The sequence below is a fragment of the Carassius carassius genome, chromosome 17 (genome assembly GCF_963082965.1).
Source record: "Carassius carassius chromosome 17, fCarCar2.1, whole genome shotgun sequence".
NCBI classification, from domain to species: Eukaryota; Metazoa; Chordata; class Actinopteri; order Cypriniformes; family Cyprinidae; genus Carassius; species Carassius carassius.
In genome coordinates, this window is record NC_081771.1 from 4,294,345 (window position 1) to 4,310,128 (window position 15,784).

General features: G+C 36.7%; 1 protein-coding gene across 9 annotated transcripts in view; it reads left to right on the forward strand.

Moving 5' to 3' along the window:
• The window catches only part of LOC132160797 (receptor-type tyrosine-protein phosphatase T), a 236,362-nt gene that overhangs the window by 175,476 nt on the left and 45,102 nt on the right, over positions 1-15,784 (forward strand). For all 9 annotated transcript variants that reach the window (XM_059570487.1, XM_059570489.1, XM_059570490.1 and 6 more), the window contains 3 exons: positions 5,538-5,689; positions 10,359-10,436; positions 11,490-11,525. In XM_059570487.1, coding sequence (XP_059426470.1) covers positions 5,538-5,689; positions 10,359-10,436; positions 11,490-11,525 — 266 coding nt within the window. The remainder of the gene's footprint in view (positions 1-5,537; positions 5,690-10,358; positions 10,437-11,489; positions 11,526-15,784) is intronic.

A 15,784-nucleotide genomic window follows, 5' to 3' on the forward strand; every position in this document is an offset into this window, starting at 1 on the left:
TATAAAGCCGCCTCGCGAGTATTAGCCTATATAAGAGTTATTTTTCGTAGTTTCAGTTTAAGCAACCAAATACACACACTATGATGTCTGATGGTTGTTGACAAATAAAACAGTTTCATGGCACACTCTACTAAAATACAGGGGAGGGGGAAGGAAAGAAAAGGGGTGAAAAATCAAACAACATTGCGTTGTCAGTGTTTGTGTTGTATCAGAGACGTGCAATTAACATTAGGCTATATGAAAAACAAGCTCAAATGGAGTTAACAAGGTCTTTGGCCGGCGAATGAGGAGATCTGTGTTTTGTCCGCATCTGAGGCAAATGCAGCGCATTATATGCTATCATCACCTTTTACAGGCTATATAACGTTTATTGTTGCTATATGGGCGCTTAGTTTTTCTTGTTGTTTAGTAAACTTGGCCAATGTCTCATGATATAAAAGATAAAGCGCTTATGCACAGGATATTCAAAACTTACAAAAGTATATTGGCTAGATGGCAAAAAACGTACTTCTCCAGTCTTCAAACACACAAAGACATTAGCCTTTACAGACGGTGTTTGAGTAAAGAAAATAATGTACTATTCAAACAGTTATGTGTTTACCCTTGCTTTGCGAATAAGCGGAGATCTGTCTCCTCCAGGCTGTGCGCGAGTCAATCTGAGTGGAGGCGTGGTGAAGTGACGAGGTTTCGCTTAGAGCTAGAGGATCCAATGGCGTAATGAAGTTTTACTTACAAGCTCTTTGAAATACTTATCATTGGTTAAATATTTGTAAAACCCTCTGATCTAAAATAATAATAATGAATTATAATGGAGATATTAATTTTGGTTACTTTTTCACGGCACATATCTGTCTGCCATACGGAAATGCCACCCCTGGAGGAGGGGGATCCGGCAAAATGAGGTGCTGGATCCGATTTCGGAGGTGCCGGATCCGGCTCCAACTTGTTCCGGCACAAATTAAGCCCTGGTTTACAGTGTATCAAATCTTGTAATGTGAAAAATGTATAAATTTAAAAAGGCATTTCCCTGCATTTTTAAGCCAGAATAAAAGCTATATGATTTAACTTATCTTAATAAATAATTACATAAATAAATCAAATTATATTAATAATTATACAACCCGAATTCCGGAAAAGTTGGGACGTTTTTTAAATTTTAATAAAATGAAAACTAAAAGACTTTCAAATGACATGAGCCAATATTTTATTCACAATAGAACATAGATAACATAGCAAATGTTTAAACTGAGAAAGTTTACAATTTTATGCACAAAATGAGCTCATTTCAATTTTGATTTCTGCTACAGGTCTCAAAATAGTTGGGACGGGGCATGTTTACCATGGTGTAGCATCTCCTTTTCTTTTCAAAACAGTTTGAAGACATCTGGGCATTGAGGCTATGAGTTGCTGGAGTTTTGCTGTTGGAATTTGGTCCCATTCTTGCCTTATATAGATTTCCAGCTGCTGAAGAGTTCGTGGTCGTCTTTGACGTATTTTTCGTTTAATGATGCGCCAAATGTTCTCTATAGGTGAAAGATCTGGACTGCAGGCAGGCCAGGTTAGCACCCGGACTCTTCTACGACGAAGCCATGCTGTTGTTATAGCTGCAGTATGTGGTTTTGCATTGTCCTGCTGAAATAAACAAGGCCTTCCCTGAAATAGACGTTGTTTGGAGGGAAGCATATGTTGCTCTAAAACCTTTATATACCTTTCAGCATTCACAGAGCCTTCCAAAACATGCAAGCTGCCCATACCGTATGCACTTATGCACCCCCATACCATCAGAGATGCTGGCTTTTGAACTGAACGCTGATAACATGCTGGAAGGTCTCCCTCCTCTTTAGCCCGGAGGACACGGCGTCCGTGATTTCCAACAAGAATGTCAAATTTGGACTCGTCTGACCATAAAACACTATTCCACTTTGAAATAGTCCATTTTAAATGAGCCTTGGCCCACAGGACACGACGGCGCTTCTGGACCATGTTCACATATGGCTTCCTTTTTGCATGATAGAGCTTTAGTTGGCATCTGCTGATGGCACGGCGGATTGTGTTTACCGTCAGTGGTTTCTGAAAGTATTCCTGGGCCCATTTAGTAATGTCATTGACACAATCATGCCGATGAGTGATGCAGTGTCGTCTGAGAGCCCGAAGACCACGGGCATCCAATAAAGGTCTCCGGCCTTGTCCCTTACGCACAGAGATTTCTCCAGTTTCTCTGAATCTTTTGATGATGTTATGCACTGTAGATGATGAGATTTGCAAAGCCTTTGCAATTTGACGTTGAGGAACATTGTTTTTAAAGTTTTCTGCAATTTTTTTACGCAGTCTTTCACAGATTGGAGAGCCTCTGCCCATCTTTACTTCTGAGAGACTCTGCTTCTCTAAGACAAAGCTTTTATAGCTAATCATGTTACAGACCTGATATCAATTAACTTAATTAATCACTAGATGTTCTCCCAGCTGAATCTTTTCAAAACTGCTTGCTTTTTTAGCCATTTGTTGCCCCCGTGCCAACTTTTTTGAGACCTGTAGCAGGCATTAAATTTTAAATGAGCTAATTAAGTGGATAAAAGTGTAAAATTTCTCAGTTTAAACATTTGCTACATTATCTATGTTCTATTGTGAATAAAATATTGGCTCATGTGATTTGAAATTCCTTTAGTTTTCATTTTATTAAAATTTAAAAAACATCCCAACTTTTCCGGAATTCGGGTTGTAATAATAATAATAATAATCGCAGTTAGATTAGCTTCCTCAATTTGTTCTGACTGTTAGAGAATTTTGATGACACTTGCGCAAACTGTCTTTTGCCGTTTAAAATAGTACTGTCAGGACTTATGCGCAGTGAAGAATTAGAACTGAAAATGTATGGACACAGTTATTTTTGGGCCTGACCTTATTGAATATGCATTTGTAGGATTTTCCCTTTCATTCAGAAAAAATTATGGGAGAAAAGTATTATAATGAATCATGCAACGCGATTTACTAACATTTGCGCTCAACAAACTACTGGTATTTGCGTCATTAATGACTAAAAAAGCATGTCTTAAAGCAGGTGATAATTTTCGCTGCTCTTGTTAGATCGTGCTGGTCATTATGGAAATAGTCTGGTTGCATCTGTGTTCTTAAATGTGCGCATTATTAGTAAATAACCTGAAGAATTTTCCCCTGTTAATTTCCCCCATTTAGTAAATCTGCTCCTTTGTTTTCAAAGTACTATGATTTTAGGGTGACACAACAGTCATAATATATAATGCTTTTGATGTTTATTCCAGATTCATCTGCATTTCTACTCCAAAATTTGTTTGTGCATGAATTTACATTTGGCAGATGCTTTTACCCAAAGTTACTTAAGGGCATTCAAAGACATCAAGAGTTTAAACACCATGTGAATCCCTGGGATTCCCTGGGAATCAAACCCTTGACTTTGTCCTTCCTAATGACATGCCCTACAAGTTAACCTTGTGCATGCAAGTAACTGAATAATAGTGGTTGGTGTAAAGGTTATTTTGAGATCTTCTGCATGCTTACTAACACTGCTTAGACGTGCACTTCCTGACCAGCTGCCTCATATTTGCATGTTCTGATGTCACGAGTGCACATGTCGTTGTATTATTTCCTCCATTCTAGTTTTAGCTCATTCAAGTGTGATACCCTTATTAATGAACATTTGGCGAATTTTATGCATGAACGAAGAGCAAAATCAAGCCAGATTTTATAGCTATCTCCCCATTGTTCCCCCCTCACTCTTTCTCTTTTATAAAAAGCCATTAACAAAACTTGGTGCTATAAATACTGTTTATGGTGCCCTAACTATATTATAGCCTTCACTTGAAATGAAGTGCTGCACTGACATTAATTAAATAAGGATTATCTATAGTTTATGCCACTTGCAATATGTCCAGAATTTGGCACTTGAAACGAGACCTATTACTGCAGCAATCAATGGGTTTTATTATCTGATGGCTGTTGTATTTCAAAATACTGTGACCTTGGTTGTTGACTATGCCGTCTTGGTAGGGAGCACTCTAGGTTTTGGTATAGAGGTTGTGCAGTTTCTCCAATGAAATCTCAGCACTTTCAAGCCATCACATTGATGCTTGGCTGCTTAATTGGAAAGTCGTGACACCTCTCTTATTGCTTCTTGGTGTTAAGACCTGCTTCTGAACACTTTTCGTCCTCTTTTGATCCTCAGTCACCAAAATATGTTAGTGAATTTATTTTCCAACCTAGCTAAAATGGCCCCAGTTTTAAAGGTTGGCCTGGTTTTTGTGGAAGCTGAAACTTTATTTGATCTTTTTTTAAATTCCCAGCAGAGAAAATAACAAAACAAAGAGTTATTATCAGCTCAGCCCCATAAGAGAAGGGAGCACATATCAAATGGTGTTCTGTGGGACCTGGAGAATCACAGTCATTTTATTGGATGACACCAATCCATTGCTGACAGTAATATCTTCCTTGAAGTTCTGTGCACTAAAGTGTGGGGAGACCTCAGCTTATGAACAGCCAGACAAATCAACAAATCAGGAGCAGCTGAAGTTAAGTCTGCTTCCTTTATAAAAACTGCCATAGATTACTTTTATTTGATTATATTTTGAGCCCATTTTTATGGATAATAAGGCAGGAAATGACAGGTGAAGAGGTGGGATGAGATCAGGAAATGTTGCAAACCATATTTAAACAGCACAGCTCAGTATGTCAAAGTTATAACTGCTAGGTCACTTATTCAACATGTCACTGTTTTAACAACGATGTAATACTTTCATAGTGCAATGCTATCTGTAGTTAATGAAACATTGAAGATGTCATCCATGTGTGTGCTGCCCATTGCAACAGTTCTGTACTGGAACTTTAAGAGAAAGCATTGCAATATATTAATATGTAATTAATGTGTGATACTTTAATATGTTTGATTTGCATTATCTACAAGTGAATGTGTTTGTGTACAAGACTTTCCTGATCAATAGACTTGTAGTGTTCAATTGGCTTTGTTCTGCATGGCAAGGTTTTGAGCTTCTCTCTTTTGATTTGAGTAGGTTTGTGATTTTTCTTCTCTCTCTTTCTCACTCACTGGCATATATCACTGCAGAATATATATTTTAGATGCTAATACAGAAATCTTACAGTTAGTTTCATTGGAATAGCCAAATGTCAGCATCACTTCTTGTCCTCTATGTGCCCAATGTCTGTTTGTGTGTTTGCCTTTTATATCTTGCATGTCAATTTTTACAGCAGTGTTGTGGCAGTGCTTTGGTTAAGTGCTGTATACTGTTACTATTATACTCTTATACTATACATATATCAAGTCTAAGAGTAACTTGATAACCCCCCCCCCCAACCTCCCACACACACACACACACACACACAGACACACACACACACACACACACACACACAAAAAGTGATTACTTTTGCACATTTAATGTGTTTATACAGCATTTAAACAGTTTGCACTAGCCAAAAGTATTGCACAAACACTGAAGTGTCTTCTTTTGATCATGCATAAACTTGCCCTGTTGTGGATGGATTTGAAGGAAACTAGCAAAAAAACAGAAGGAGACAGCCAGCAGCAGCACGCAGAGAGAGATGGGACCTGTAGGTACAGCAGATAAAAGCACAGGAAAAGTCAGCACGTTACACAAGGACGATCCGTTCTCCACCAGCAACCAGGACCTCAACGGATTCTGTGAGTTCAGCAAATATTGTGATGTGACATTATTGTGCTGCCCTGTTTTTTGTATAAGCTATGTTTATATTGAATGTACAGTACCTGTGATATTTCTGTGATAACAGTAGTTAGTTGGAGAGGGAAGTTGGCATTAACCAATAAACCAATAATAGAAATTGATGAATGAACGAATAAAAAAATGAGTCAATGCATGAAATCACAAATGAGCAAATTAAAGAATTATAGGATTTACACAAATTAAAGAATAATTAATGAACAAATGTTCAAATGTTCAAATCAGTAAATGAACAAATTATTTAATGAATAACCAAATGCATTAACAAATTAATGAAATTTTAAACATGTAAACAAATGAATGAATAAAAAAAAAGAAAAACAATGAATAAAGAAATTAATGAATGGAGAGATTAATGAACAAATGAATTAACGATTTAACAGAATCTTAAGTGCTATTTTCAACATACTTCTTTAAATTTAGGAAGCAATTAGTGGAGAACTGAAATTTTTCTTGAAACTTGGCCAACTATTCAACCAGAATACAAAAAAAAGATTTTTGGTTTGGTCACTGATGATACGGCAATGCTTGGTGCATTTTGACTGTGTTGATTTAGTGTTAATTACGCGTACACAATGATGAAACAAGATCTCTTAATCCACTGATACATGAAAACTAGGGATGGGCATTTTCCGCAAATATCACATTCGAATATTTAAGCTCACAAAAAACTAATATTCGAATATTCGTTTATTTAAATTAAGTTGAATGAGACAGACGTTATTTTTCAGCAATATCTATTGTTTCCGTCATTTTGAACAAGCTTACACACAATAAGCTTGAACATTACACATCGTGTTTTGTAGCTGAAAACCTTTAACAATGCGTGCAAACAAACAAAAGTACAGATTAAAAGCAAAAAAAAAAAAAAAGTGAACAAAGAAAAAACGTAAAGCAGCCTGCAGCAATTAGGCTATTGTAGAACGTAGCCTACACTTAACTTTGAAACTTTTAAACTGTCCGCAAATCTTTTTTGCTTTTTTTTCTATTGTTTTACATGTTCTTGTTAAGAAACACGGGCATGTAAACATGATCGGGGGAAAGTCGGCTCCTTAGTCTGTAAACAATAAGGCAGACCGGGGAGAAAACGCGCTCTGACAGCACAGACGTTGGCGGGACTCACAAATAATGGTGTGCTAAATGAATAAGTTTTGTGAAACGCTTCGTGTTTTCATTTCACCACTGAATGGGAACCTCATCTGGTGGAATACATAGCTCCAGCAAGAACTGTTCCCACTCGTCTCGGCTGGACTCTCTGTAATCATCGCTGAAGAACTGGCTCAGCCTTTTCCGACGAGTGGGCATTGCATCCTCTTCATCGTTGGTCCACACCACTCGCATCAAGGAAAAGGGTCTGATAATGTTCAAAAAAGTTTTTTTTTCTTACTTCTCTCATGTTTTCATCAAGAAACCTGAGATGTGTGTGCCGAGGGTCTAGGGCAGACGCGAGAAGAGAAGTTTTCACTGCATTCTCCAAGTTAGCGGTGTTTATTCGTTGCTTGAGAGATGCCGCAACAATGTTCTTGAATTCGGTCACTTTCTGTGATTCTCCACTGCATATTTGAAGTACTGTAGAAGACCGCAGTTCTTAGGGGCCGTTCACATATCGCGTCTTTTGCGCGCACAAGTTTTCCAATGTAGGTGCGCGGTATGCACGCTCATAATGGAAGCGACGCGGTGCGACGCGCCTGTTTTTTCCAGACGCGTCTGCACCGCATCGAGTTAAAAACATCTCAACTTTTCAGAATGCCGCCAGAGCATCGCAGGTCATGTGACAAGAACTAAACATTCAGCTTCATCCTTTCCCGTAACAACGTTGAAAGCTCAGCCAAGATGAAGGAACAGCTGATCATAGCTGTATATGGATTGCCATTTTGAAATAAATTTAGTAGTAGAGCTACTGAAAGCGAGTTTTTGTGCTGCAAATCCATTTATCCTTTGCTGAAATTTCCGCGTCTTCATGGAGAGAGCACGTCATTGTTGCTTAGCAACGACAGACACCTCAGCAGCGCTTCTGCCCGAGCGCTTTGGAAAGAAGGAGAAAGCGGCGCGCCTAGCGATATGTGAACGGCCCCTTATTCATTCATTAATTATTTTTTGCTTGCATACATCTTCAAATATGTAGTGGAGAATCACAGAAAGTGACCAAATTAGGTTTTATTGTGAACTGATTTTTTTTTTTTTGCGAAATTCGAATATAATTTTTATTTATCGAATAATTAGAGCAGAACGTATATTCGAATGTTCGACTATCCATGCACACCCCTAATGAAAACTAAGCATTGTTTAGCAATCATCCAATCCAATATTCGCCATAAGCCTCAGCTTTTAAATTCAGTGAAGCAATCGTATTCACCACGTTCCCCAAGTACCACGATCTCCTGAAGTGGCCGCAGTGTGTGTGAGCCAATCTCTGGACTCATTACTGCAATCACACAAACCTCCTGCACGTCCCACCATCATGCTGATGAGCTCAGCAAGCCCTAAAAGGGGTAAAAAGCAGGCAACAATGTGTCATTTTAACTAGACTCACCATTCTCCTTGATTGTCTTTACTAAACGTCCATCAGGAAACCAAATGACGGGACACCACCGTCTCACACCTGCCATTCACAGATCTGAACGTCACCCTCCACAGAGAGCTATTTTGTAGCTACACAGGACAGACCGAAGCGTCCTACATATCAAGAGACCTCTCTATTGATGTGCTGCTTTAAGAGGCGCTAGAGAAGAATAGAAAGTGGCATTTGGACCAGGCATTTTTTTTCCTCTTGCTTTCATTCTCAGTTTTAAGTGGGCTCTAGCATGCTGTGAAGGGGCTGTAATTAGGACTGGTCTTTCTGAGTCGCTTTCTGCACAAAATGTCACAGTGGCCTTTGTGTACAGCATAATTTGAATGGAGCTGGAAGAAGAGGTGGCAACGGAAAGTAAGAACAAGATGCTTAGAGAGAGAGAATGTCATTATGCATAATGATCACATTTATTTCCTTTAAAATCAACACTGATTTGGAATGTGTTCTGCATGGTTAGTGTTTCTTAGTTCTTTTGAATGCCATTGGTCAGTGAATGTGCAAATGCAGTTTATTTGTATTTTTATTTCGGATCATTACAGGCACAGAGTAATTGGAGGCTGTTATTGTATCTGTTGTTTATCTAATGGTCGGAGAGTCACTATTACTGATCCAGTACAGGACCTTTATTATAGGCATGAATCTCAGCTGGGGTGTTGGAACAGAAATAATCTAGGACTCAGCCCAGCTCATAATTGCTGTTTGCGAGCAGTTCTTTAAAAAAAAAAAAAAAATAGTGTCAAATGCCCAGTGATACATTATCAGAGACCATACACTTTCAGCTAAATCTTTAAAGCTGCAGTGGGTAATTTCTGTGTTGTATTTGCAAAAAGAATGATTTTTTTTTCAACTGTATTTTTTTAGCTGCAAAAATAATTTCTTAATCAACCTTCTTAAAATAATATTAAACAAATATAACATACTTAAAATAAGATTTTAAAATAAGAAAATCATTGTACTTGTATTTTTTCTATTATTATTATTTGTCTAATATTGTTTTATTTGATAATTTATATAAGCATTTAAAAAAGCATGAAAAGCAGAGCATGAGCTGGCTTTACAGGCAGAATCTACTGCTTTTTATTTTTCCACATTTTTGTGCTGGTTCTAGGAGGAAAATCTTTGGAGAATAGTGTGTGTTAAACGGAATGACGGGCCTTCCAATTTGTAAAGCCTTTTCTGTGGGCACCAAGATTTTCATAAGATGTGTGAGATAGAGATCATAGCGATCCCAGCCTACACACTCAGCATTTTAGTTGTATTACCATTTAAATGAACACAGAGACACCTGCCTCTAACCTCTCTCATTCAGACACTCTCTATCTCACCCCCGCTGGCCCATGAGCTTTTGCTGCCAAAGCACTTTCTGTAAAGATCCTTATGTGAGCAAATGCGTAAGCGCCAACACATGTGAGATGCAGAGATTTGTGTAAAGGGAGACCTGTAGTGATAGGTGATCAAAATGGAAAGTAAAAATGATATGGCTTCAGCTGAGAAGATATGAGTGTGTTTCTGTGACAACCATTTACTTACTGTAGTGGAAGTCTACACTGTAAAAAATATTTAAACAATTTCAGAAGGTGAAATATTTTTAATGTTTAAGTTTTTCTACTTCAAAATCAGGGTGTTACTTGCAGTTTCTTTGTAATTATTTGTGAATTTTATGTGAATTATTTAAATTATTTGGGAGTTTCTGTTTCTACACCATTTTTTTTCTCTCAATCTTTTTTTTTTATTACAGACATTGTTTAGAAAACCACTGTATATGCTGAGCTAGGATATGAATGTGGATATGTTCAAAAGAGTCATGACATTTAAGGTTTTGTTGACTACAGCAAGATGCAGTTGATTTGTGTGATATCTGTCTCTTTTGCAGAAAGTTACCTAAAAATCTTGTGTTCTGTTGCTGCTGTGATTCTGTCACAATGTGACACTGCTATTAATCTGGACATAATGTAGTGTCTTAGGTTTAGATAGATATGTGCAGTGTGTGTATCTGTGTACTGTAAGGTCACTAGTGTATTCATCTCTGTCTTTCCCAGCCTCCTCTTCTCCATGCTCCTTCTCCATCCAGGGTAAAGCCCTCCAGAGTAAAACCCTCCTCAACTCCTACTACTCAGGTTTGTAGCTTTCTATGTTGAATAGGTCCATGTGGTAGAGGTTCTATTCCAAAGGGTTCAAACTTTATAATGTATCAGCAGGCCAATCACAGAAGGTTCTGCGGGATTTAAACCTCAAAAAGTTCATTTATGAATCATTTAGGATAATTTGATGATGCTTTCAGTTGCCAGTAAGAATGCAGTACTCTCAGTTCTTAAAAAATAAAAATAAAATAAAAATAGCATCACTTTCAGCTATTGATACTCTCAACTTTTTAATACATTTTTAAAGCAAAGCACGTTAAAACCAGGTTTCTACTAGATCATTGTATATTATATTAGATGTTGCTTTTGACAAAGGCATCTGCTAAATGACTGCTGAAAAGAATAGTTCACAAAAAAGAAATGTAAATTATGCTATCAAGCTTCAAAAAGGACACAAAAAAACATAAAAATAGATTGAGTAAAACTAAGCCTGTGAATGAATCATTTAGACTGGTTTTGTGAAATTGATCAACTGAAAACATCTGATTAAAAATAATGATTCATTCATGAATTGGACATCTCATTAATTCATGAAGACTTGGCATGCAGTACAGTCATACATTTTTTATATTATTTTACATCCTTTTTCAAGCTTTGATAGAGGCATTTTTATCCTTTTTTGTTGCACGGAAGAAAAATGGTTATATTTAAAAATACACGAGGGTGAGTATTTTAGCATAAAATATATTGTTGTATTTATTAATACTCTATTATTTTTAGTAATTTTGTTAAGTCCTTTTATGAGTTTTTATATTTCTGTTTTTATTTCAGTTTTAGTAATATTAATACTTAAGCTTATTTCTATGGATGAAGATATATCACTTAATTTATTTAACATTTAATTTCAGCTTTATTTCAATTTATGATATTTTTACTAGTTTTAATAAACAATAACAACAGCATTTTTTCTTCAGAATCTCAGAACAATATAACAGTAGCTGTGTTGCATTTATGCCAAAGCCAAATATAAAATAAATACATACATACATAAATGAAAGCTTTTTAGTTTTATTCTGTTTTTATTTGCAGTTTCTAAAGAGCCAGTCCCTGCCACAGCATCCATAGGTAAGACACTTTTCCTTCTCTCCTGATTATACGTGGATTATGTTAAACCGTTTCTTCTGTTTCTTTTGATGTGAATGTAGGAGGAAGCTGAACTTAGACTAAATGAATATTCAGAGGCAAATCGCTATTAAGAATGTCGTTTCATTCCAAACCTGCGTGTGTATCTGTGAAACATCTCTGAGTCATAAAGTATGGGTTTAGATGATGAAAGATCATAGCATTGACCTTTGAAGTCAAAAGTAGGCGCTTGAGACTTTGGCTCCCATTCGATCAAACTAATTGCAGCTTGTAATTTTATGTTTTCAGTGAGGAGTCGGTGCCGTCCTCCTCACGCTGTTGCGTCCGTCCCACGCTAAGCCAGATTAGAGGAATAAAAGCCCTCTGTCAGTTCAAACAAACTCTATGTTTACATCCCAATGTGTGGAAAGTGATTTGAATCAGATCGTTAACTCTAGGAATGCTAATTTTCAGATTTGGCAGATTGGTGTGTGACACACACACACACCCTCACCCTTGTGTCTTTTCAAAGGCAGATTGACCATTTCACAGCCAGTGGCAATAGCTCATAATAAAGACTTATCCATCCTTCCTTCATTCTGTCTTTATTTTTTCTTCTTTCATTTTTTTATTCCTTCTTTCCTCTTTCCTTTCTACTGTTCTTTCATTTTTCCTGTTTTTCATTTATTTGTTAATATATTTGTTCATTTATTGTTCCTTCCATTTTTTCAATTGATCGTCCTTTCTTCCTTCTTTTCCTTTGTTTATTAATTCATTCATTTTGTTAATGTATTTGTTTACTTGTGCTTCCTTCTTCCTTCCTTTTCAATTCTGTCATTCAGTTATTAGTTCATTTCAGTCCATTTTTTCATCGTCTTTCTTTTGTTTCTTGTGTTTTCATTATTCATTATTTCTCTTCATTATTTATAATTTCCAGTTATTTCTTCTTCCCTGAAAGCTTTGAGAAATACTTGCAAAAATCGAACTATAATTGGATTTCATCAGTGTCCCAAATTTACAGCAACAGCCCTCCATCAACACAGAAATAACTATTGATTGTGAATGATTTGGACATTTACTTTGCCTTCACTGCCAAGCGTGTTTTGGATGAAACCATAGTCACTTTAGCAGCTACAGTGAACAGCTACAGAGTACTTCTGCTCCACTGCTGACACTTTCAAGTTTTTCCTGGTCACGCAAAGCTTCATCCTTTACTCGTTCTTCGGGAGATATTGAAAGCGTTCTTTACAGTCGGCTTTTGAAAAGGGATTTCTGATAGATATCTTGGTGGGCTCTGGGCTTAGAGTCAGTCCAAAAGCTCATTTCAAAGGTTCACTCTAAAAGGCTCAGATGCAGTGGTCTCTAAACACGCACCTCTGATCCAGACAGCTTCTAGTAGGAGTTTGAAAACTCTCGCTTGAAGCTACACTCAGCAGCGAAGACCGCGACTCTCCCATACACATACACACTCAACGCCAATAAACCACTGAGAGCAAACGTATTTACAGAGGTTATGAAGGTGGAGACAGCTTGCTTAGTGCACGGAGATGGAGAAAAGAGAAAATGGGCACACAGGCGGCGTATTGGAGGAAGAAAGAGAGAGAGCAAAATAGGAAAAAAAAACGTCAAGCATAGGGGACTTGATTCAGGCTTTTATCGACTGAAGCAGTAAATTGGAACTGTGAGATATTTGTAAACTGGACATGAAACAGGCCACAATCATACTTTCACATTCATGCCAACCTGACCCAGGGAAGCCAAGGGGTGAATGGAAAAAATATGAGTAGAAAGTCTGAGATTAAAGTAGCGCAGCAGAAGGTGATGGAGACTGAGAGTAGAAAAGCAGTTAATGGAGGACGGATGGAGGAAGAAAGGAATGGATCAGAAGAAAATAATTCAAGTTAGAGTGGGAATCTGGGATGTCAATAAAACTAGATATGCTTAAGCAAATATTAAGCACTTGGGAGCCAAAGTAGTGTTGAAATTGTTGGTAAATTTAGGTTATAGTCTTTGATTCTCTGTCAGTGTTATACAGTATTTTGAATTACAGTAATAACATTAATTTTGTGAAATACTATAACAAATTAAAATAACTGTTTTCTGTTTGCATATATTTTTAAAGTATAATTTATTCTTGTAATGCAAAGCTGGATTTTCAGTCTCATATGATACTTCAGAAATCATTCCAATATGCTGAATCATTTCTCATTATCAATGTTAATAGTTGTGCTGTTTAGTATTTTTGTGAGAAACAATTTTTTTGGGTTCCAAAGAATAGCATTTATTAAAAAAAATAAAAATAAAAATAATAAATGTGTATATATATATATAATAAGCTTATTACTATTATTATTACTATTTATTTCTTTTGTTGTATTAAGGTTTAAAAGTCCTGACCCACCAATCAAAAAGAATGTTGTTATAGTTGTTGAAGATACAGTGTAAATCAGCTCTTTTAAAATTTAGCTTTCCACATGAAATTAACATTGAAATCAAATTTACTTTCTTAATACTCTTAATTTTATTGTGCACAATTCATGAGTGCACGTTGTGCCATGTAAAGAGTTTGTAGTTTTTGTTAAAATATAATTGCTTTGCCTATGGCAAATTTTGGGTGATATTTTTGGGTAAAATCATATCTTGGCCTGCTTTTTCAATATGTCATGGCAGTAAAATGGATTTAAAATACCATTTCATGTCGACTTTAATGATAAGTTGCTTTAAAAGTAAAATGTTTATTAAAAAAAAAGAATGGAAAATACAACTAAGATTAAAATGATCTACAAAACAAAGGTTGAATGGACTCTAGAGTCTAGCAAGCACTGTATTAAGTAGTGATTGTGTAAAGAAGAATTGAAAAGGTGAAATTGAGTGGGGGGTAAAGATAGTGAGATGGAGAGAAGATAGTAAGAAATACAGCCTCCAGTACAGATAAAAGAATGAGGCATTAAATGAGGAAGAAGGCCTTTTCATTCTGTTTTACAGACCCCATCTCTCGCTCCGAGTGAGGGCAGTCATATTTCTGTTCTGGAGATGCTCCCTGCCGAAACGATGTCACTGAGATTATGAGGTCGAGAAGGACTGTCAGCCCCTAATCATTTATAAACCTGTCTATTATGTGGGGCTTCCAGTTCATTTACAGGCTATCGATCACGTTGCGGGACAAAAAGCCTTGGTAATCGCATACAGAAACTGTGTGGGAGGACTCGTGCTGACTGTTTTTTTTTTTAAACATTTCTCCTGTAATACATACAGACATGATCATCAATGCATCTGATGAGCAGTCTGAGTTTTGCATCTGGGAGAGAAAACATTGTGTTAGGAAGAGAGGATTATGGTAGAGTAAATAGGGTACATGCAATATTTTAGAGCAAAATGAAGAGTGAAAGATTTCTATGTTGCAGAGGATTGTAGATATCTGCAGGATCGATGGGGGGAAAAAACAGAATGGAGGGACAGAGATAGGAATAGGGGAGAGAGAGAGAGAGAGAGAGAGAGAAGGGTTCTGTTTCATGGAGAAACAATAGTTTAAGTGTCTGGAAATGGATAAGCCACTAAGGGATATGTGTGTGATTCTGCTGTTTAGCTAAAAGACGCCTGACGACTCCAGCTTTACTCTGATGATGGCCTTTAGTGTTATGACATTGCTCAAAAGTTGCTCTTTCTTAACTTAGGAGACTTACAGGAGTGTAAAAATAGACACAAATGAGACAGTTTTTGACTTATTCAGTTCAGTTGAAGTTTGTTTGTATAAAACTTTTCACAATGCAAATTGTTGCATAGCAGCTTTACAGAAAATTAAATTTTCTATATAATATTTATTTATAACTTATCAGTGGTGACTATCTCAAGTTGAGATATATCAAGTTTTGTAGTAGTTTTGTATGTTGTCTGAGGGTTATATTATCTGAGGTCTTTTGGGGGGTTAGCATCAGCTCTTCTCAGGTGTTCATTCATCTCAGGCCCTTGTAAGAACTGGATCCAGACTTAAGCTTCCGTAATACCTAGTTGGCAGAAATAGAGAAGGTAAAAGAGAATAATTAGCATAGTTGCTGTTCCAGCTAAGCAAAAAAATGATGTTTTCAACCCAAGCAAAAGAATGAAAATGTGCATTTGATCAGATGTAACTGAAGTACAAGGTTATGAGATACATTATTTGAATGCTTGGCTAAAGAGATGTGTCTTTTTAATCTAGATTTAAACAGAACCCCAAACGTTAACAAGAAGGCGTTTGGGAGCAAAATTCGAAAAAGCTCTACCTC